This window comes from Cyanistes caeruleus, chromosome 2, assembly GCF_971803275.1.
Source record: "Cyanistes caeruleus chromosome 2, bCyaCae1.hap1.1, whole genome shotgun sequence".
NCBI classification, from domain to species: Eukaryota; Metazoa; Chordata; class Aves; order Passeriformes; family Paridae; genus Cyanistes; species Cyanistes caeruleus.
In genome coordinates, this window is record NC_141702.1 from 9,669,849 (window position 1) to 9,694,297 (window position 24,449).

The following is a 24,449-nucleotide window of genomic DNA, read 5'->3' on the forward strand; positions in this document are numbered from 1 at the left end:
AACTATGGGATGAGGACCTGCACAAATTACAGGCAGCAGAAGAGAAATATTTGAATATTAATCAAATGGAACTTCGTTTACTTAATAGGATTGATTAAATGGGGTTTAGAGCAGTGCTTATTTTTTATCCTGACATTTTGGGCCATAAGATCCATCAACATTTTCAAAGGGCTGTAAGTGATAACCAGGAAAGGCAGGATTTAATTTTGTTACATGCTGATGCACCTTTCTTCTGGAAAATTGACAGAAGATGTCACATTGAAAGGGTCCAGAATTGTTGTGGCAGAGCAGTGCTTTCTGACTGGAAAGGTGTGAAAATGCTCTACGTCATGTCTGGGATTTGACTTGAAAAAATGCATTCTGTGGAACCTGTCTGGCGCTCGTGTAAGGCCTCTGTGCTACTGCATCCAGCTCCGGGGTCCCAAGTACAGGAAAGATGTGATTAGAACAGATCCAGAGGAAGGGTACAAAAGTGGCCATGGACCTGGGACAACTCTCCTGTGAGGACACTGAGAGAGCCTCTTCAGCCTGGAGGAGGCTCCAGGGTGGTGTTAGACCTCTTCCAGTACCTAAAGGGGCTGTAAGAAAGCAGGAGAGGGGCTGGTTACAAGGACCTGGAATTGACAATGGGTAATGACCTTAGGCTGAAGAAGGGAAGGTGTAGATTGGATGTAAGGAAAAAATTCTCGACTGTGAGGGTGCTGAGACACTGGAACAGGTTGCCCAGAGAAGCTGTGGCTGCCCCATTGCTGGAATTATTCAAGGCCAGGTTGGATGGCAGACTGAGCAAGCTGGGATAGTGGAGAGTGTCCCTGCCCATAGAACTGGATGATGTTTAAGGTCCCTTCCAACCCAAACCATCCGGTGATTCTCAGTGCACCAGTCTGGTGGGCTCAGCCAGCCTTACCACTGCATTCTGAGCACCAAAACCAGAGTAAATCTGGCAGCAGAGCTGAGTGAGGAGCCCATGGCTTCCAGGGCTTGAGGCACAGGGACAGTGGGTGAGGAGCCCCAGCTGGCAGGGGCTTGCAGGGGCCAGCATTGTGCTTAGGTAAGCAGAGAATGGTTTTGGCTGGAGGTCTGACAGCTCACTGGTGTGGCGGGGTGTTCCAGCAGAGGGCATCCCGGCACTGCTGGATATTGTCCTGCACGGTGTGTGCAGGCTTTGGGAAGCACATTAGTATGCTTTGGAGACAGTGCCGTCACACTTGGTATTCCTTGTCGCGAGTGTGTTCCCGGCGTTGTTGTTCAAAGCCCACGCAGATCCACAAAGGCGCAATTAGCGATGGGATGCGAGGGTGTGCATTTGCTTTAAGTTCAGTGGTGTAATTAGACATAAATTGAGATTTATGAATAATTTACAGACTTTGATAGAGGAGGAATGAAAATAAAGTGGGGAAAGAAATAAGTTTGTCTCAGTTCAGTGTTAGAGTGTTTAAAAAACTGTTTTGGCATAATCTTGATTGGCTGCTGTCTGGTAATGATTTCAGAAATTAATTTGGTAGTTACTATTGAAATTAATTAGATGTTAAATGTTTTTTGCAAATCAGACTTACTTCTTTTTTTTCCTGGATGGAGGCCAATGATGTTTATTCTTTCAAAAGAGCACCAGTGAATTCCTTACTGTCCTTATATTCGCGCTTACTTAGTATTTTTGGGGGGGGCTCAGGCATCATACCCTGCTCGGAGTGCTACTGGGACCTAGTGAACTAAAAATGTACAGCAGTTCAGAAGCTCTGGAATTGCTTTCCCCTCTCTTTTTGGGGTGTCTTTCAAAGGGAAGATAACGATGTTCTGGAACATCTCTATTGCCCTCACTTTAGTGCTTGGTTGCTGAATGGTATTTCAGATCCCGCATGTGGAGCACAGTATTACTCACACTTAACCTTTGTTGCTTTCACAAGACAAGTCTGAAATTCTTGGTTTTCATTCCCCTGCCAACTCAGGTTGGGTGTTGCATTTCAGACCTTTGTTACAAAGCTGCTTGCCTTTTGTGACTGGACACTGAACCCACAGTGAACATTGTACATCTGAAATGCAAATGCTTTTCCAAATCATCTGGCTAGATTGATAATTATTGCAAAAGGCAGGGAAGCGTGAAAGCTGAGGTGGTTATTGCTCTTTGTGCCCACATCTGAATCAGTGAACTGGTTGAGGTGTGCCTGTTGTTGTCAGGGCCTGTTCCCTGGCCTGGAGGGAACACAGTCTGGCAGCATGTGCAGGATTAAACTTTCTTACCATCTGCAGTGTGCATCAGTCCCCAAACTGTCTGCTGAGGGGTCTCTCCACTGGGCCAGATCTTGGGCTGAAGGATGGTAGCTGCCCAGAGTGTAGGAACTGTCCCAGACATTTTCAGGTTCCAGTAGACACTGTAAATGAGGTTTCTAGTGGATGCTCTCAAGTTGCAGTGGCTGGGAATATTCCTGGTGCTGTTTAGTTTGCTTGTATAGAGGCAGTGTAGGGATTTTGCATTAATCTATAACTCACTTCCCTTCTGTGCTTTTTGTTAGGTTGACTTTCTTTTATTACTGTGTTTGTGGGAGAACTCAGCATTTCTTCATTCCAATGTGTGGTTCTTGAGTCTCTCTCTCTTTTATATCCATCTCAGTATGTGCAATACTGCACATATTGCAGTGTTAATTAGGATTCACTCCACTAGAGTTCAGCAACATGTGTTACAGGAGGATAAGAGCTGGACCCCAAAAAAGTATCTGTGTTCTATGCACTCCACTAGCACTGTTATTTTGGTTTTTTTTCAAATCTCTGTATTGAAACAGTTTGGTAGATTATGAGTCCACAGAGGGCCTTGACAAATATATTATCTGGGATTAGCAGGGGAGTCACCCTCATTGCATCTGTAACGTCACTTAGAGATAGCGTTTCGTTTTTTGTGTGCGTTTTGTGTGTTGGTTTAAGATACTGAATTCAATTCTTAATGTGGCATAAAAGCCACACCTTTTCTAACCAACATTCCCATAGCTATTGCTTTCCTTGTAATATTTTGAGCCTTATTTCTCCCCAGGCTTCCTGTCTTTGTCCAAAGAAGGAATGACTCCATTCACTGTTGACATCTTCTCCCTGTATGAGAACCTTTTAGGCCATGGCCAAATTGTTGGTTTTTATTTTCTCATGGATGAACTGAATAGTCAGGGGTCAGCAGAGGTCTTTGCCCTTAGGTTTTTGTGTCATGTGCTCTTCAGGGCAGAAAAGGTGACAGTTTTTTAGGCCCAAGCGGCCAAACAGCACTGAAGCCACCAGGAGTGAGGAATGGGACAATGGTGCAAAGACATAGGCTGCTTTCTCTACCATATACCTACCAGACAGGGCTTTTCTTCCCTTCTGTCTCTCAGGACTGGGCATCACTTTCAGTGGAGAAAGATTCCTGCTGTCAGAAAAGTATCTGAAGCAGTGACCTTCCCAGTATTTCATTAGCTGATGAGTCAGACAAATGGATTCTGGCAATGAACTTTAATTCCATTAAGTAGGAGATTTTAATAACAGAAGTCCAACAACAATGCTGGAGGATTCATGGGGTACATAACAGGCTTTTGCTAGGCCATGTGTAAAGCTCCTTGCTAATATATGGTTTTCCACTTGCACAGTTAATGTTTCACAGCACTTAAACTGCTGCTCTGCTGCTTCTGTATTTCCTGTAAAGAAATGAACCCAGGCAACACATTCTCATTGCAGGTTTCCAAGAAGTACAGTGAGATTGAAGAGCTCTACCAGAGACTGACAGCACGATATCCACAGGTTTCTCTTCCACTCCTGCCTAGAAAAGTTCTCTTTGTGGGGGAATCTGACATCTCTGAACGAAGAGCTACGTTCAATGATATCATGAAATTCATCTCCAAAGATGAGGAACTAGCAACAAGTCCTGAGTTACTGGAATTTTTAGGTAACTAAAAGATGTGAGTGTCCCCTCTCCCATGAGTGTACTGTATGGGAGTGTTAAGTTCTTGACTCAGGTAGCCAAAAACTAGACAGTGCTCTGATAACTATGTTATCAGTGGGGAGATGGACCTTAAAGGGACAGTGCAGAGTCTCCCTTAGTGAGCAACTCTTCCATGTTTTGACTGGTTTTCCTGCAAATTATTGGCTCTGAGAAAGATTTAAGTGAAAGACAGATTCTTTATTAGTTAAATACTTTCTCTGGCTAGCTTTTTTTTTTTTTTTTTTTTTTTTCTTTTTAGTTTACTTTTAATTCTTTTTTTCTTAGTTTTCCTTAGCCTTATGTCCAGTTCTTGTTGTCTTGTCTATTGATCAGTGTAGTTCATTTCTTGTGTCCTTTGGGCATAGGAGGGAGTTACTGAATGAGTGGAACATGTGAGTTCTCTGTTTTTAATTCAGCTGAGGGCTGCTGAGCAGGGAATACTCCAGCCTGGTCCTGTACAGGATTCTTAGTGGAGGGTTACTTTAAGTTGCAAGAAGCTATCAAGTGTAAACAGCCCATTTTGCAGAAGTGACAAGTCTGGCCAGATTAGCTCTGTGAAACTGGCAGTTTGCTATAGTCAAAGCTGCTTAATGTGTGGCAAGATCCAGGTAGCAAGGTTTTTATTTGGGGTTTTTTTCTCTGGCAGTGTTCTCTTGAGACCAGACCCCTTGCACAAAGAATTCAGAATTCATGTTGATTGATCTTTGCTTGCTGGTTAACCTAACCATGGTGCACATCTGCAGCTAAACAAGGATGGACTGTATTCTGTGGGCAGATCATGTGCAAGTAATGTGAAATCAAAATTTGCCTTAGAGTAATTTAAGTCTTACCCTGATTTGGCAGCTGCGGACATGAAACACTGGAAGAAATGAGACTCCCATGACATGTTATTTCACTAGTCAAAATGGTGTAACCATTCATTTTATCCATCACAGTTTTCAGTAACCTTTCTTTTTTGCTATCTCATTATTTTAAATTCTGGACATCCAGAAACTGTAACAAAGAAGTATTTTCTCCTTATTCTGCTGGCTTTTGCATGTAAACGGGGTCTCTCCCTTTATTCAAATAAAATAAAAGGACTCCTCTGTCTCCTTTTTGGACATAAACCTCTGGTGTTTGTGGATTCATTTTCCTGACACAAGTGTGGTGAGAAGACTTAGTTTTATGTTTCAGTTGGCTGAATTTGCTCAGCTGCATCTTGCATACTGAAGGGTGTTAGAACTTCAGGCTTCATTTTTCAGTGTAAACTGAAAGCTGTAGAAACATGCTGTCCAATGCTTTAATTTTAGCCCAAGTTAATTAAAGATTATCAAAAAGAGGATTTTATCTCTACTAGCTATGTGAAAGTTAGCTACCTATATCTAAGCAGAGTATTTACAGTCTCTGTGTAGCAAGTAGAAGAGAAATAGGCACTTCAAAGAGAAACTTCTAACGTGACTTCATTTGGATGGGATGAATCACCACGTGGAAATTCTATTGTTTCTGTTGACTGTAGAAGGAACATAAATAAGTAGTTTTGACATGTGCTGCTATGTCTCAGATAAAGTTCATTTCCTCTATCTTCCTCTACTTAACTACTTTAAATCAGTAAACAGATCAGACACATAATGACACACAGTGAATTAAGGGAACGGTGGGAGTGTTTTGAAAGTTTTACAAAAGCTGATCATGTCCTTTATTCCTCAAACAAAACTGTCAGGAACAAGTGCAAGGTATAAAAAACCTGTAGTTGTTATCTCGTATACTCAATTTTGCCTCCATTACTGTGTTTTGCAGGAACAAAATCTTCCAGTGCTGTTGACATCAAGGGTAAAAACGTGCCTGATGACAGGGAGAAAGAAGATGAAGAAAATGATGCATTGGATTTTTTCAAAGAGGAGAAGACACCTGACTTAATCTCACAGCTTTTATCAGTGGAAAATATCAAAAAAGGGGAGAGAAAAGAAGAGGGAGATGAGGAAGAAGAGGAAATTTTAGACCCTCTTGGTATAATCAGGTATGGCTAAAAGCCTATAAATTAGGTATTTAGATTTTAGCCTTTCTGAATAAGGCTGTTGTATGTCACAGTCCCACATCACTAAATTTCACAGAGGAGGAGGGGCCTCTACACTTCATGAATTGAGGTGCTTTGACAGAGGGAAGAGACTTTGTGGTGCCTTTTCAGTGCATTCCTCAGGACATGGAAGTGACAGGGACGTCATGAATGCCTTGCTAACCGTCTCAGCTACAGAAAGTACTTTGCTGGACACTGCAGGGCTCTACCACAAAGCATCAACCCTCCAGCATCCAGTGGATGTGCCTTCTGGAGTACACAGAACACTCTGATTGCAGTGTCTGGAATTGCTTTTGAGCTCACTTGTGGCTTTTTTTTCCTTTTTCCTTTGTTGAAGGTGTCACATACTAAATGCAACTAAGACATAAGCAGTAACAGCTTGAGAAACTGGATCAGAGCTTCCTGATATTAGTATCTGGGTTTGTTTACCTGTCCAGTAATTTTCTGACAGTTACTTTCTTCACTTGAAGATGGAATTTCTCACTGAATTACAAACCAATTTCTAACTACTAAAGTCTGGAAGCAAATTCAGTTTTTTCTGTGGCTGGGATCATGAGTATCAACTACTTTTTAGGGTGTCTCAGGCTTTAGATGTCCAAGGAGGTGTAGCTGGTTTTGATCTTCAGTAAGCACTGATCGACCCAGCTGGATGATTTCAGCTACCCAGAGTCACCAGCCACTACTGAATGTTGTCTTGGGTCTAAACTGTGCTTTCAAAATGTTTCTGCATAGCAAAAGGGAGTAACTGAGAGTAACAAGCCAGACCCTTCTCTTGGTGTTTCCCAATGGCATTAAATCATCTCCAGGGGATCATTCAATCTAGGCTCTAAGCTGGAGTCTCCTACACTAAGTTTGGTCAAGTAAGGTGATTAATACTGGAAGCCCTATTTGGATTTTCCTTCTGCTATTATAATCATATGTAATCATGGATGCCCAGATACTGTCCTTTTTACTTGAAGTATTTAATCCTTTAAATCAGAAAAGTTTCACCAGAGAACATTAACTATTACTCTTATGATACAATGTGCTAAATTACTCAGCATCAAAATTATTCTTTTGTTTAACAAGAGTTTAAAAATTTAAATAATTATTTACAACGAGAACTCAGATAAAGCAATACTTCCCACAAAACGGTCTTTAGTTTGTATGTCTGCAAAAGCAGCTGTCCTTTTTTGGATAGGAAAATGACCTATTGGGTTAACAAATGCAATGTTATATTTTCCAACCTAAAACAAATAGAAGCTGTAAAGAGCTTGCTGTGCCAAAACAAGCAAGAGATTTGCTTTTCTCCTCTGCACAGCTTGACATAGCATTTGAAAATCTTGATTATTTTGGTCTTCTAATGCACTGAATGATGACAAGATCTGGTATTTTATCCTCATTTAGTTTATTGCTTCCATTCCTTCCAAGTACAGAATTCTTACTGAATCAAAATAACTTCATTTATATAAGAAGTATGGTCGTCACTGGGACAGAGCTGCAGCATGACATGTTATGCAGTCAGAAGTTGTTCACTCTAAAGCAGTGGCTGGCTATCTATCAAAGAAATCTCCATATCTATTTATTATTGTTTTTGTGACTGTCACATGGACAGTGTTGTGGGGAAACATGAAAGTGGAAATAAGAATTCTGAGTTGGATTTTTCATTGTCTCTGTTCTCCTGTAACTCCTGCTTCCATGGAAGTTATTTTCAGCTCACATCCATGGAGATCAGATGGGACATCAGCACAGTATCACAGCTGTGTGCCATCTAGTAAGATGTGTCCAGGTGAGAGGCCAAAGGCAGGAGCTTAGTGGTCAGTGGATGGGTGGTGCTTGGGGGACATTTTAGGATGTCTTCTATGCCTATTAAAAAGCTTGCATGCTTTGAAGAGGGAGCTGAAGCCCTACAGCTTCAGTGCTTCACATGTGCTTGAAATTACTTTTATATGGGAATGAATAAACAGGAGGTAGAGGTAAAGAAGATTGATAAATGTGTTTAGTAGTAAATTGTCCCCTAGTGCCTAGTAAATTCAGGTTAAAAAGGAAAAAAAAAAAAAAAACCATGCTCGTTTCTTCTCTGAAAAGCCCTTGGAAAGCTGTAGAGTCAGCACTGAAACAAGCCAGTCCATTTCATGCAGTAGTGGTGGCCAGAGTGCTTTGAGCAGCAGAGCTCCAACCTAAATTGAATCATGTGTTTGGCATAATCTTACAAGTTTTTTGTTTTCTGGATGAGGATGAAACTGCTCCAGTAGCACAGGCCTCCATATGCTGTCAGCACGCTTCATTTGGTAACAACTTCTCCTCCTGGGCCAGATGGCTGTGAATTGGATTTGGCCCAGCACTGCTGCTGTGCTGCTGAACCACCCAATATCTAGTCAAATATCTGGCCTTAGGGGTAAAATGCTAAACTAGGGCCTTTTTTTTCTGGTTTTATACTGCTGGTCATCATGCAGGTGGGAGCTAATAATGGCCTGGTTCCTTTTGCCTAGAAGAGACCTCCCAGTAGTGCTGATTCTCTGCCTCATTTTCAGGGCTGTGTCTGAGTTGCTCTTTGATGTCAGGTGGACAAACTCACTTGCCAGTTCAGCTCTTCATCTTTTGTGGCTGTTAATGATAATCTCCAAACTCTCTGTTGTACGGTTCTTATGCCTCAAAGCTTTCTCTCTGTGTTAGCAGGGTGATTCTGGGATTCTTAGCAACAGAAGGACTTGGGGTTTTGCTGTCCAAATCAGGAACATGTAAAAAACAATACATATTCCTGATTAAGTTTTCATCTTTTAACACTCCTCCTCCTTTTTATTTTTTTTTTACCCCAGAAGCCTGGTTCTTCCTAGAAAAAAAGGTACTCAAAATTAACTTATTTGTGGGATGAAAAGTTTGTTTTATTGTCTTCATCCTCTGCCTTTCTTGATAGTTTGGTGTATTGGTATTCCTGTGTACTGTCACCAATTACTCTGCAAGTTTTCCTGGACATTGGTAGAATTTTTTTCAGCTTTGGACAGAATATACAAGTCCTGTAACAAAAATCACTCCTAGTACAGAGTAAGATGATCCTCTGATAGCAACTGTGCATAAGGGAATGAATTATAGTATACTCACTTTTGTAGCAGTGGCACACTTTTAGCTCCATTTCACTTTTCTCAGCACTTTAAGTGTACAGTGGCTTGTCAGTCACTGTAAGGCTCTCATAGCTTTTTTTTAAAAGTTAGCATCTCTTGTGTTTGATTTTTTTTCCGTTTTTTTTCTCTTAAGCCACAATCATTATAATATTTCCTTGTTAAATTGTTTTATTTCCCATATAAGTAGGAAATCAGATACATATTTAACTCCCCATTGTAGGGACAATATTAGATATATTGACTTAGCTTTTCACCACTCTATCACTCTTTAAATCCATAGAGCTGAACATTTGCAGATACATAGTTTTAAATTCTTATTGGGCTACTGTGGTGCTTTGGTATCTGAGATTTTAAAGGTACAGTATCTTTTAACAATGTTTTAAAGGATTTTCCTCATAAATTGCAAAACAGTATTGTGTGGCTAGTCTCAGTTGCAGGGAGTTCTCCAGCTGGCATGTCTTTAGGAATGAAAGAAACAAGAGCAATGGATCTGAAAGAGGCTAATCCTCTGAAGGACAAGGGGTGGAAGAGAAACACAAGGTGGATGAGCTATTCCACCTGAACTTGATGGTACTGCTGAAAATTCTGCAATGGAAAAAGGTGTGGTTTGCCAGTGGTTTGAGGGGAGGTTGGCATGGAGTGAGGGGAGCTGTGTGCAGTAGGGTTCTGGAGCAGCAGCAGTGCTCAGCCAGCTTGGCCATGCCAGGGCCCCTTGGCCAGGGCTGGCTGAGCTGTCTGGCTGTGCCTGGACCATGATATTCTCCTGTTCTCTCATCGAGTTGCTGTCTCCAGAATTCCCACTGCAAGTGGCTGCTGGCCTGTGCTGCCTCCTGGGCTGTGATTGGGAGGGTTTGGGAGAAGACAGGTTGTCCCATGCCAGGGGGGTACCAGGGACTGTTCCAACAGCTTGAATTGTTGAACTGAGCTCCTGTGCTCAGGCCCAGGCTGTGAAGGAATTACTCAAAAAACCAATATGGCCCCATGTTCCTCTACCAACAGAGCTTTCTGCCTGCTGCCATCTTTGCTCCAGTCTGCCCTCAAGCTACCCTAGGGCTTGGCTTTCTGTAGAGAATTCAGCCATCCAGCTTGGGAGTTTCTTTGCTTAATCCAAGCAAGGCCAAGTTCACATTTCCAGGTCTTCATCTTACAGCAAGTTAAAAAACACATTGCAGTAACTGAATTGGGTTTTGTCTTCTTCCTCTGTGGGTGAAATCCCGAGTTTTACCATTCATACGTTGAAGCCAAGAGCTTTAGCATCCCTTTCCTCCCACTTTGTAGTCACAACTGCTGAATTTAGTAGTTGTATTCAGTTCATTCCAAAAAACCACAGACAGCAGCTGATTAAAATGACTGCGAACCAGCTCCTCTGAACAAAGCAGCAACAATTCTGCAAAAGGATTGTGGCTGCCTCATGGGTTAAAACATGCAGCAGCCCTTTCAGCACATGCATTTCTTCAGCTGCAATTACCTTCTGAGGTAATATTTGTTCACCACTTTGGGAGAAACCACTTTTTCTTGTGCTTTCTTTTTCCTGTCTTCATCTGCTCTCTGCAGCCCTCATAGGACCCTCTCCTCCATGCAGCGTTCCTCCTTTTTCCTTTGCCTCCCTAAATCTTTCAGTGACAGCATATATTTCTCCAGGCATAGGTTTTTCCTGGCAAGCTGCACAGAGGTGAGTATTTCCTAGGCAAGAGTCTTTCTATCTTCCAGTGGGTCCTGGAGAGTTTCTGTCTCTACTCTGTGCCTTTACTATTGTTTCAGAGGATTTCCCCTTGTGGCTTTTCCTCTTCAAAATTTGTGCCTCTCCTGAGGAATACAGACACTTGGGTAGATGGAAGCTTTGCATCTGTTGTGTTTAAACACAGATACAGCTAAGTCCTGACAACAGTTAGGAAGGGATGGGGCTGGTGAGGGCTGATGCTTTGGGTGCCTTCTGCCAGAGGTTTTTTAAATCTTTATAGCTGGTGGTCGCTGGGGTCAGGCTCAAGCACCTCCAGTGCTAGAGGTTTGCTGTTGTTGGGTTTAATTGGTAAGGAGATTATTAAGGCACTTGGTGCTTTTTGAGGCTGCAGATGAAGTAGGTGATGGCTTGGAGCAGCAGATTGGCAAGGAATGAGCAGCCAGGAGACAGCCCTGGCCTTGCCAGAGCTGTCAGAGCCTAGCAGGCTGCAGGAGGAAGTAGGCTGGCACACAAGCCAGCAGTCGTTTCTGGGTTGCATCCTACACCTTCATGTTTCCCAGCCCCTTAGTGGCAGTCAGGTTAGAGCTTGACTCCTGAGTTGTTGATTCCAGTTCTCCCTTTCATTTCTTCTTCCCTGTTGTGGCAGAAGAGCCTAAAATGCCTCAGCCTTTTGTCTTCAGGGAAGAAATGAGTGGCAGCATTTGATCTTGCTTCCTCTGCCAGAAACCTTGGGCAGCTGAGAGTGGCTGTTGAAGAGGCAGAAATCAGCTTCAGGGGAATCCTGCATTTAGCATCTTTCCAAGTGGTTTTATTGGAGTGCCCAAAGTTGTAATAGGTGAGGGTAGCATACTTGCTCATGGATTTTCCCCTCCAAGGAAGAACATTTCTGCAGGCTGGAGTGATGTTCTAGCACAGCTGCTGTCTGCTGGACAGATGGTCTGGAGCAAACTTGTCAAAATATGTGTTCAGCTGCTGTGCCTTCTGGTCCTTGGCTGGCAGGGTTGTATTCCTGCCACTCCTCAGGCATCCTGCTCCTCAGCCGCTCACACATTCACAGCTGCCTTTTGGTCCAGCCAGGTACGTGTCTGCCTTCCCCTCTGAATCTAGTAGGATTTATACACAGATAAAAACAACTTTTTTATTTATTAGCTGGTCAGCTAAAAGAGAGTGAAGGTGTCAAAATATCAAAGAAGAGCAAAGATACAGGTTATTTTTTCTTTAACAAAATTCAGATAATCAAAACAATGAATGAATAAAGAGCTTTGTTTTCCTAGCAGTGTGTATATCCATGCTCACAGCTGTGAAGCCTTCAGAGATTTAAACAGGCAAATCTTTATTTTCTGTCAGTTGTTGAGTCACAAGCTTAGGTTGCAAGGCATGTTTGACCATCACTTTGCCAAGTGACACAAGTATTTGTCGCAATTCCAATCCAGCTGCTGTCAGATTGGCAACTCACAACATCCCAGTAAACAACCCCGTTGGTCTTCTACTGACAGATGAAATTTTTCTGAAAACCAAGGATAATAGTCTGGTATAGTGTTCTTCTCCATCAAAGAGAAAAGAAGAAAAGGGAGCAAAAATTCTGTATTACCTGCCCAGTTAGAGGATAAGTTTGCCTCACTTTTCATAAATTGTCTGGTCTTGTGATGGATTGGCATTTAAGAAGAAAGTAGAAAACACCCACTGAAGCTAAGGCTGCTGGAGGTCTCAAGCTTTTTCACAGGCAATTTTGTAGCCTCCCCTTAGGATTGTTCTAACTGAGTGGCTAGGGAGTAGAGCAGGTTGGCAGGGATGCTCTCCTTGCAGGAATTCAGTGCCTCTAGTTTTTTGTGCTATTTGTTTTTATAGGTGCTTTGTGAATGGTGTTTCCCATACAGAGGGCTTTTCTTTCTTTTCTGCCACCAATCCCATCTCCTGAGAACCTCTTCCAATGTGTTTCCTTACTGAAAATCTTACTGTTCCCCCACAAATGGGAGATTGAGGGTGATTGAGGAAAATGAAGCCTTAGCTGCTGGATCTCACAGAATCATCCATATTTATTCTATGTTATGTCTTCTGAGTGGGAGAAACCTGTTCCCTTGAGATAACTTTACCAAGGCTTGTGAGGCTGCAGGTGGTAGAACTGAGACCCTTTTCTTGCTGTACTTCCCAGCCAGGGAAATTGAGTTGGATGTGAGAAGGACTTGGCCCTCTTCTTTCATAGCTTTTCTTTGGATGGGCAGACTGAATGGAATTATGGTCAGGAAAACTGAGATTTTTGGGTACTCCTGGACTTGCAGTTGACATGTGTTCTATCCATAAGCACTCCTTCAGAAGAGTGTATTGTGCAGGTAGTTGCTGCTATGCACCTGGCAGTCAGAGAGAACTGTACCTTGGAATCAGAGCTAGGGCTCTAGCTGTCACAGAGATTTGGAGTGGATACACAAATCACAGCTCTAAAGTTGACTGCTCTGTGTTTTCTTTTATTTTGGAAATAGTCATTTCCCTGACCTAAGGAAAACTTGTGAGAGCCTTCCCTGTGCCAGCATTGTCCTTGTCTGCATTCATATTTCCATGTCTAGTGTTGGATTTTTGGCCCTATGAGATTATGCAGTCATTATTTCCCCAAGTTTTTAAGCAATTGCCTGGCTTAAAGTTCAGTGGTGAGTTTGTCATGACTGGCTTGAGTGATTCCAGTACATCCACAGGCTGGAACATGAGGATCCTTTGGGAGAAATTTTAAGTAATTATTTTTAATGTGCTTCATTTTCTTTCTGATTAGAACACTGAATATACTTTAATGGGTTTTATAAATAGTTAATTTGTGTTTATGCCATCATCCTGAGCCCAAAGGGCTAAAAATAACTTTCTAGTCTGTGTAGTGTAACAGCGGTGTGTATCATCCAGTGGTGTTTCCAAGCAGAACACAAATGTAACTTCACCTGGGGTAAAATGCAGCAAGGACTTAATTACTTCACGCAACACTTCATTGCAATACCATCAATGAAGAACACTTAATTCAACTGGAAATGCAGAGAGAATTGCACCATGTAAATGCAAATACCCAGCTTGGAATTTGACCAGATTGCTAAAGTAGAATGTCTCCTTTTAAGAAAGATTTCACAGGATTTTTAACAGACCTCATTCATTGTTTACAATGCACTAAAGGAATAAAACTTAACATGCACTTTTCTGTATACAGAAGAACTGCAGAGCCAAGTGATATCAGGGAACTGGAGTGAAATGCCATTGCCACTAGCTGGTACCAGCTTTCAAGTAATTCCCATAGTCCTCTGAGTGAACTCTTGGCTTTTGGTTTCCCCCTCCTATTTGGCAGGATGTGCAGGTGTTTGTAGCAAAGCTAGGCAGCACTGAAGGTGTGCAGGAGCTGCTGTGAGCTGCTCTGTAGGCATATCCAGCTAGTCCTCACTTAACTGAGAGAGAAGAGTAGGAGATCCTTTAGAGAGGCTACAGGATAAATTTATGACTACACAGAATCAAAAGTGTCTTTTTTTTTTTTTTTTTTTACTTCTCCTTTGGAAGAGAATTGAACATGATGTAATTGGGCAGATTTAAACATGTTTTGTTTCATGGACCTTACAATAAAAGGATGACTCAAGTCCTTAATTAGTATAAAAAAAGCATTACCTCATCGATGAGCCTGCTCCTATCACCAAGGCAGGGGAAATCTTTAATCAACAGATGCAGGGAACTGCTCATAGATGAGACAGACTGCTAATGAGGGATGGATTCAGAGCTGCCCTATTGCTTTACTGTTCACTGAAGAAGCTGTGGGGTGAATGTGTGCTCAGTTTAAGTCAAGATGGGAGACTTGTTTTCCCTTTCATCTGATGCTGTCAGGTTCCTAATTCAGCAGACTTAATAAAACCATTGTTTCATTTTCCCCATGGGCCTGCTGCAGACATTTCTGTCTTCATTTCAAAGGATCAAAGAATCAGCTTTTGGAAAACCATTTTTGAAAGCCATCTGTAAAACTTTGCCAAAAATGCATGTTTTAGCTATATAACTATAGGCTGGTACTAATTAACACACTTGGGGATCACATCTTTTACTGCTGCCCCTTGCAGCATTTGGCCAGGTCTGGAATCATCTGAAGTGTCAATTAAAAAGAAATGGCCCTAAGGACAGATGCATCTGGGACTCAGCAGCTCTTCATTTTGCACTTGAATTTCTTGGGTCGTATCACAGTACTTAAGAGTTAGATTTCTCCATTATCGCTTTAGTAAAAGGAATAAAACTGATTTTATACATCTGCCTGGGGAAAAGTTTCCCTTTGCACAGAAATGTGGCATTCAGATAGTTGTTAATGACCATTGTCGTTGAAGTAAGAGAAATACTTTCCATTACCCTCTGTACATTTTGCTTTTTACACATTTTACATATTACCTGGTATGCCCAGTCATGTCCAAATCAAATAGAGGCAGTAAGATTTATTATGAAAGTGAAATACACAGCTGTGGTAGGTGGTTTGTGGCTAAACTAGTAAATAAAAGCAGGCAAGAACAGTAGTGTTGCTTTTGCCAGCTAGAATAAAGTAGCTTCTGTCCAACAGCTAAATCCTTCCGCTCCCCAGAGCAAGCTGGCCATGACCAAAACAGGAAGGGCCCTAAGCTTGTACAGATCCCTAAACTTTATCCAGGCATCATTTGGGAAAGCAATAATATTATCATATTGGGAAAGTAATAACCTGGGCCACATTCATGATGGGGAGCATGCTAAAACCTTACCAGGCAGTTACTGTGCACCATTATTCCAGCCCATGCACGCATCATATTTGCTGGTTTTGGCCTTTTGTTGCCCTCAGGGCAGCCTAAGTAATGTACATTTTTAGGAGTCAGGGCTGGAGCTGTTTGGGCGCTGTAATGAGGTTCAGGCAGTAGTAAGTGTATGCCTGGCAGCTGAGGATGCTCCATGGCCATAACCCCTAGGGGCATTTTGCAGCAAGGATGGGTTGCTGGCTCCTCTCAGCTGGCACTCTGTTGGGTGGTGGCACAGTTCAGGAACTAGCCTGGAACTGGATAGGTGCAGCCTGCCTGTTGTGGGCTGTAACACAGTTCAGCCCTGTGGGTATGAGCTGTGGTGTATCACATGGCTTGATTCTGATTTTCACTAGTATAGGTTATTTTCTGAGGTCTGCTCTCTGAATCACAATTTTCTGTAATAACTGCTCTTTATTTGTCATGATACACAAAAGGATTGGAGTGGCTTGAATGGAAGACTTCTAAGCTTCTCCCTTCCTTGCTTTATTGGTTTTTGTCTGTAACAGCATCTGAGACATACTTGATGGCATCACTAAACACAAAACATGGTGCCATGCGCTCAAAACCATCTTACAGAATCACAGAATGACTAGGTTGGAAGAGATCTTCAAGATCATTGAGTCCAACCCATGCCCTAACACCTCAACTAGACCATGACACCGAGTGCTACATCCAGTCTTTTTTTAACACATCCTTGATATGACACATCCATAGTGACTCCACCACCTCCCTGGGCAGACCATTCCATACTTTATCACTCTCTCTGTAAAAAACTTCTTCCTAATATCCAACCTATATTTCCCTTGGTGCACCTTGAGACTGTGTCCTCTCATTCTGTCAGTTTCTGCCTGGAGAAAGAGCCCAATCCCCACCTGACTACAAATACCTCTCAGGAAGTTGTGGAGAGTGATGAGGTCACCCCTGAGTCTCTATGCTATGCCAGCATAGGCTATTGTTGTGTGTAATGGTCTTGTTCTTGAATCATCCTTCTTCTCTTGGCTGTGACTGACAGAGCCACAGCCCCAACTGTTCCTGTAATATGGAAAAAAGCAAATGTGTTCTCAAGAGACTCCTGAGAGTTAACCCTCACTTCATCCCTCAGGGGCTGTTATACCAAACCCTGACCTCACTGGAGTTGTTTTTATTTGTTCAGGGGTGCTGCCAAGAGACGAGGGCAGTGCCACACAATGCAGGATGCTGGAACAGGAAGGGGAAGTGCATGTTCTAGAACTGTGCACCAAAGTCTCAGGAGAACTAGTTTCAATTCTTCATTTCAAAGACATCCTGTTTAGGCTACAGATAGCTCACTTCTGGTTTTCAGGATCACATTTCATTCCTGATCTGTGAAAGAACAGTGCTGGCATGCCCTGACTTGCAGAGGTGTAGAGAGGGTGAATTCTGAAAGGTTGTGAGGTGTTTTGGGGCTATCCAAACAGTGTGGTTTGTTGTCAGTACGCATTGGTTTAGTAGCCCTTGGGAGGTGGTGCTGGACATGTTACCCAGCCTGTTGAATCCCTTACTCTCATGGAGGAACTTCCCTGGTCTGCCAGTCCTTTTCCAGCTGCTGGCAGCACAACACCATTGCTCACAGGAGGGATGCTGCCATGGTGCTGTTGTGTGCTGCTGTGAAAGTTGCTGAGGTGTCCTTACGCCCTACAGTCAAATGGACAACATGGCAAAGGATAGCAGTCTCCTTCCTGCTCTCTGCTTATCACTTCTTCCTGGAAGGGGCTGGTAACCAGGACCCCCCACAAGGACCCTTTCTGGAAGTTGATAGGAACATCAAACTTCCCTCCATGTACAGTCCTCTGGCACTATCATACCAGCTTTTGCTCTTTCAAACACCCCCACGTGACTTTGTTCTGTGCCCAAAGCACGTCATTAGCACCAGTTCAGGCTATGACTTTGCAGAACTCTTGCACAACGCTCTTGTCATTTCAAGCACTTTGAACTTAAAAACAGATGCAGAATAAACATAAATTCCAGAATGCCACAGAGAGCAAGGAAAGACCAAGTGTTTTAAAGTATGGATACAGTCCTACACCAGCCCTCTTGTTCAGCAGGGTAGGAGTGTGTGCTGCCTCCTGTGCTCATGGCACCTCTGCTGTGGAATTCAGAGTCAAAATCCTTCCAAAGTGTCTTTGTTTGAAAAGACAGGTGTCTGCTAAGGAAGGCAGAAACCTCCCTTGAAATTAAAAAACATAAACCACCCTTCCACCTCCAAATTTTTATAATCTTGAAATCAAGGGGCTCACTGGCAAAGATATGGGAGTAGGAATAATAGTTCTTTACTACAAAAATTAAAATAAAAATGCAGTAGTACAAAAAAAACCCAAACCCACTGACAGAGTCCAAATACAACCTGACACCCTGTTGGTCAGGGTTTTGGATCCTGTAGAAGGGTGTAGTTTTCCTCTGAAGGCCCAGTGGTGGTGTTGATGGGTCTGGTCTCTCCTCTGGGAATCCAGTAGAGAAAGGCTGCCTGTGGTGTTTCAATTCTCAGGTTATACCCAGGTAGGAATGCTTGGCTCCTCCTCCTGGATGGAGCATCTCACAATGGGATGATGTAATTTTATCAGTCATGCAGTGAGACTCAATGGCCCATTAACAGAAGATCCCCCTGGAGTTCTGAGTGATGGGCCATGGAAGAGCTAAAGAACACTGCTCCACCTGGTTTTAACAGATGGCAGTAGAATACATACTTCTGGTTACATCTTGCACTGCACCCCAAGACAAAAAGCTGCTCTGTCACTGCCCTCCTCAGCTGTGCATGGGAGAGAAATTACAATGACAGATTCGTGGGCTGAGGTAAGGACAGGGGAAGATCATTCACCAGTGACTGTCACAGGCAAAACAGGCTCCACTTGGGGAAATGAACTGAATTTATTACCAGTAAAATCAGAGCAGGATAATGAGAAATAAAATTGAATTATAAAATACCTTCCCCCTATGCCTTCCTTCTTCCTGGACTTAACTTCGCTCCTGATTTTCTCTACTTCCCCACCAGCAGTGCAGGGGGATGGGGAATGGGGGCTGGGGTCACTTCATCACCAGTTGTCTCTGCTGTTCCTTCTCAGGGGGAGGACTCCTCACATCCTTCTCCCTTGGGGTCACAACTCCTGCCAGCAAACCTGCTCCAGCATGGTCTGCTCTGTCAGTGGGCCACAGGAGCCTGCTCCAGTGTGGGGTCTCCACAGGGTCACAGCCTCCTTCAGGCATCCCCCTGATCCGGGTTGGGATCCTCCACAGGCTGCAGGAGGATCTCTGCTCCCCCACAGACCTCCATGGGCTGCAGGGGCACAGCTGCCTCAGCAGGGGAATTTCTGCTCTGGGGCCTGGAACATCTCTGGAACATTAACTGCCCTGGGTATCTGCAGTCCTGCAGGTATCTCTCTCACATTCTATCTATCTCACATTCTCATTCTCTCCTGGCTGCAGAATAGTTTTTCCCCCTTACCTATGCTCTCACAGAGGCACTACCACCATGGCTGGTGGCTCGGCCTTGGCCACTGAGGAGTCCCTGGCTGGCACTGGCTCTGTCGGACAAGGGAAAGCTTCCAGCAGTTTCTCACAGAAGCAACCCCTGTCGCTCTGGCCAGCTACCAAAACCTTGCCATGCAAACCCAGTACAGCAGGTACCAGTGTCCCTTCAAAGAGCAAAGGAAAATGAAGAGACAGGAGTGACACTTGGAGCTGGGTGGGCAGCATGAAGGGACTTGGCTACAAGAAGATTTCAGCCCTGTGAATCAGCATTTTGACCATATCTGATGTACTGTACGTTTACAACCAGCTGACCCTGTGCTGTTCTCTGTCCTGGCTGTGTGGCATGTGAAAGGTCTGCTATAGCATTTCTGCTTATGGATCCAAATCCTGAAGTGCCCTGGGTCTGTGTTTTTTGTCTGTAATGATCATTTTTCTTCCAGCACTGCTATAGGCACTGTAACATGAGGGAGTGAAAGCTCAAAACATTGTGCAATTATTTGTAATCGCTACTCCCCTGCTTTCATCAGCATCATTTCAGCACTTTTCCAGTTGTCCCTCTTACTGACACAGATCAGTGATACAATTTGTGTTCCCTCTCCGTATTCAACCAAAGATCTTCCTTTACCAAACCTCAGGTATTTTCTCACATCTTCAACTTACTATACGGTGCAAGATTCTTCACAGCATAGAGCTTTAATGTTCTTTGAATGCATTTAGGGCTTGTGAGTTAGCAAACTCACCCAAAGGATCAAGTTAGCTCACAGGTGAGGGACCGGTAGCTAAACCTGGCTCACACTGTGAGTGACCAGTAGCTGGAAAGAGTTCTCCTTGACTGTTGGAGCTCTATGTTTTGTTGCTTTTTGTCCTCACACAAGCCTGAGATCTCATGTCATCTGGGGTATGAGAGCCTGAGATGTTTACCAGCATTTCTACCCACAGTCTGTGTTCCCTGATCCATTTTCCCTGCTACACCCCTTGCAGCACAGGGATCTTCAGTGTTTAATGCAGCCATCTCAAGGGGCTGGTGGGCAGGAACAGAGCATCAGGTGGTTGAGCCAGAGGAAGGAGTGGCATCTGCAGGGAGTCAGATGTGTGGATCTACAGGCTCATGTTGTTTGTGTAAAATCATAATCCTCTGGGGATGTGAAATGCTAGCTGGAGGACTGAGATCATCTATCTGAAGAGTGCTGTGGGAATAGCAAATGTCCTCTGGCTGGGCTGAGCTCAGAGATTTTTTGCCAGTAGGAGGGAAGTGAATTTTTTTAAGATTTTGGAATATTGTCATGGCTGCCAAATAACACCAGCAACTGAGTTGGATCGTGTGCATAAGCCAGAGCACTTGTGAAGACTACTCATTTCTCCTTCTACTCATTTCTCTTTCTACTCATTTCTCCTTCTTTCAGTCATGTGTTGTGGCTTGCTGGCACTTGGCAGGTTCTAGTGATTCAGTGCCCAGCCCTGTTGTGCTCTCCAAGGGATTTGTGGTGCTGGACCCCCCTCCAGCCTGGCAGCCAGCTGCTGGCACACTGATCTCAGTGCCCAGCCCCTGGAATTACTGATCTTGCAAAAGCATCTCTGCTGAGAAACCAAGCTAGTTAGCAATAAGATCATAAATAGGAATCCAATATAAAAAATGCAGAATTTTGTCAGCTGTTTTTCTGTTTTCAGCAGAAAGCAGCCCCTAGGCAGCTGCCAGTGCAGAGCCTGAGATTGTTGCTTAGGAAGGAGAGATTGTGTCTGGCGTGCTCCCTGGTGTGACTGTTCCTACAGTCTGACCTCCAGCAGTGTCTGCAACATCGCAAGTGGAATTGCTTCATGCAATAGGTATATCCATGGCCTAGGGAATATTTCACCCAGAGCAATTTTATCTTACCTTCATTAAAAAAAAATCATCACAAGAAACCTGTAGGCAGGAAAGCAGTGTTCCCTTTTTATGGAAGATGCTTTGATGTCATGAGCAGCAGGAGAGGCAGCAGCCGGAGCACAGCACCATGTCTGCAACAGCAGTGTCATTTAGCTCTGACAATGTCTCACTGTGTCCTTCCCTCTTGCAGCTCCTGTGGAGCCGTCTCTGAGTTGTGGTGAGATGTTTGTTTTACCCATGGCACAGCCAAGAGGAAAAAGTGACCTCTGTGAACAGCAAGATGTGGGGGAGGGAAGGCAGTGGGGAACCAGGCTCAGCCCCATCATCCCTCCTCGAGTTGATGCAAATCCTGCTTGGCTGTTGCTGGAATCTGCTCACTGCTGTGGTAACCGGCTTGGTAAACTCAAGCTTTTCATAAGCTCTTTAGATGTGGTGTGACAGGTATGTCAGAAAAAATTTTAGACTGGAAGATCATGTGCAGGTTGCTAGAGGTTTTCTGTAGGCTGGGGGGTTGGTCCATGCAGGTACCAGGCAAAGAAAAGGAGAGGTACTCTTCAGACTGAATTTTAAATAGGGTGTCAGGGATTAGAGAGGCCAGATGTTTTTTAAGCAAACATCCTCTATCCTGTTTGAAGCTTTTCTGTTCACAGACAGAAAAATTAGAGTTGTGTCTGCAGTCTGGGCTCTTGTATCCCTTCTGCTTTAGGATGTGATGGGGAGGGAATTCAGGTGAGGCAGCGGCAAAGTGGATATTATCTCCTCCTGAGGAGCACAGTGTGAGTCCAGGGAGCTGGATGGCATTCTGTTGTGAGGAGGTAGAGATTTAATAACCCAAAATTAAAACTTTAGTAAGTAGAGGTAGCAGTTACAAACAGGCTGCCTGTTGTTGGAAAGAGGCACCAAAGAGTTGCCAAGGCCTGCAGTGAGACAACGCTTTAAAACTTGCAGTGTTAAGCTGAAAAGGGGTAGGTTTAGATGAGGTACAAGTATGGTAAAGGTGGTGAGACACTGGCCTGGAGAAGCTGTGGATGCCCCACCCCTGGAAGTGAGCAAGGCCAGGTTGGATGGGGCTCTGAGCAACCTAATGATAGGTGTCCCTGTACACAACAGAGGGGTTGGAATAGGTGATGTTAATGTCCACTCCAACCCAAACCATTTTGTGACTCTACTGTTCCATGAGGTGTGAGTGCTCAGCACATCTGAGAATGAGGTATCAACTATTCACATGTTCACTGCTTTTTCAGAAAATAGATCTAACAAGAAGCTACAGACTTATGTTAATGTCAGGAGGGGAGCAGGTTTCACCATTTCAGTGTTGAAGAAACCAATCACTTCTCCAAAATGGTTGTTATTTGCATTTGTCACTTTTAGTTGCTACTTGTAAGAATTCTCAGTATGACCTTGCATACTTTTGGTACCTTTAATTCCCTCTTTGTGAGGCCTTCATTTTAAGTGTTTGCTCCCAAAGCTGTTGGGAGTGTGGCAGAAAACATGCTTACAAGCAAGATTTTCTCACACGCTGTTTCAGCTTGGGTGACTCGGATTGTGAAGCTTCTCAGGATGTTTTGTGAAGAACATCTCATAAAGGGACAATGTTGGTTGATTTCATTACAGTGGTCGAATTTAAATTCTTGTGGCACATTTTACTGCTGAGTAATACTGCATACATACATCACATGCATGCAACACAGTACTTAGTAAAGAATTTGTTAGTTTTGGAGCTACAGACTTGCAGCAATCATTAATTAATGTAAGAGAATGGATTTTTTTTTCCTTAGAGTGTAATTTTTATGGGTTTAAAAGAAAGTTTCCTGAGAAGTAACTCCTAAAATGTAGCTACTCTTGAAAGTAACTCCTTTAGCTTGAATTTTACTTTAAAGGAAATAAACCAAGGGATAATGTCTTGCAGACTTTTTTAAGTCCAAATTGTTCTTCCTCATTGTATTTCCCGATAAAGCTTAGTTTCTTCAGAAAAATTTTGCATTTATTTAAGGTTTGACATGAATTTTGCCTTTGACTGAAAACTGACTTGTAAATGTTTTTTTAGGGTCTAGCAGTTACAGCTAGTTGTCATTTGTGATCAGCTTCAATTTCTCTCCTTTCTCTTGTTTTGCCTACTGTTACCTCTGCTTAGTTCTATCCTTTTTTTTTTTCCCCTTACCTTTTCTCTTCTGCATTTTCCCACTTTTCCAGTGAAGTTTCCTGTTTCTCCTTCAGTTACTGCCTATGGTATTTTTCAAAAGCATAATTTGACCAATGACAATAATCTTTAGGGTTAAAGCAGAATAAGCAGAGTCCAGAACAGAGGTCTGGAGGGTAAGAGGTACATGATGTGAAGAAGAGTGTTCAAGATGACAAGGAGGCCTTATTGTCAGTCTGGAGGGTAAGGCAGCCCTGCAGATTCTGGAGGTGGAGCAAGAAAATGTCTGATACTGGCCAGAAAACTGGGGAAATGAAGAGGAGGGATGAAAAGGGCGAAGAGGATGGAATGGGGCAGAAATTGTAAAGGCTGGACATAAGGAAAATAAAAGGTTCACCAGAAGAGGGAAGCAGAGCAAAAATCAATGTTTCTCGCCTTTTACCAATTTGAAATCAAGTCCTGCCGGACATGCAAATAAAGAAAGAGAATTAATGGCATGATAAAAGCTCGTATGCATCAGGCCCCGATGCTGCCATCATAATGATTGCCTTGTAGCTCTTTTACTAATTCATACACAGACATAATATTCTTGTCTCCTTGTCCTACCAAAAGAGTGTTGTGGTTTTATCCCCCATAGCTTGAGGCATTTGAGTGTCCAAGTTAAGGCAGAGCTGGCTCAGGATCTCTGCAGAGAAGCAGGTTCCTGCAATGGTGCAGTGAGATCACTGTAGGACCTGGAGGAGAGAAACTTCCATTGTCCTGTTCCTGCTTTAGGAGAAAATGGTGGGAATTTTCAGGATGGCTGTGTCACACTTTAGGTAAGATACCATTATTTATCAAGGCTGTATTTTCATGAAAAGAAAATAGCATGATTCTGGGCAGATTTTAGTAATAAATGCTCTTTCAATTACTAACTGATTATATCTGATAATTTGCTTTCTATAATTTTACTGAGCATCAAAGCAATGCTCAATGGCCCATGCTTGTGTTCTGCTTTTTTAACTTTTCTGATTTCTAAAATAGCTTTATTTTTAGCCCCTGTAACTTCCCTGGAGTTCTAAAATGTATTGAGTAGTTACATCCAGGGTGCAGAAAATGCCTGGCTGTTTTTTTCCAAAACACCTTAGTATGTGTTATCTGGTATTGCATATCTGAAAATGTTCATCATTAACAGGAGTATTAGGATAAGAAAAATTTCACTGTTGTCAGAAACCCTGAAAGTAACCATTTTGCTTCTTTGTAGATGAAACCCAAAATACTAGTGAGTATTTTTGGCTTTTTCACATCATTATTGACAGATTTATTATGCTTCTTTCTTTCTGGACCACTGTGGTTTAATTTAGTTATGATTATGTCTTGAAACTTGTTTTTTGTTGTCTATAACTTGTTTCAGCAAGCCTTACACTCTGGTTTAGTCTAAAAAATCAGAGGAA

The 24,449-nt window shown here is 43.1% G+C and overlaps 1 protein-coding gene across 2 annotated transcripts in view; it reads left to right on the forward strand.

Annotated features, from left to right (window-relative positions):
- Nucleotides 1–24,449, forward strand: part of HS1BP3 (HCLS1 binding protein 3) — a 53,366-nt gene that overhangs the window by 12,621 nt on the left and 16,296 nt on the right. For both annotated transcript variants that reach the window (XM_086875709.1, XM_086875708.1), the window contains 2 exons: nt 3,691–3,898; nt 5,711–5,930. In XM_086875709.1, the coding sequence (XP_086731835.1) occupies nt 3,691–3,898; nt 5,711–5,930 (428 nt within the window). The remainder of the gene's footprint in view (nt 1–3,690; nt 3,899–5,710; nt 5,931–24,449) is intronic.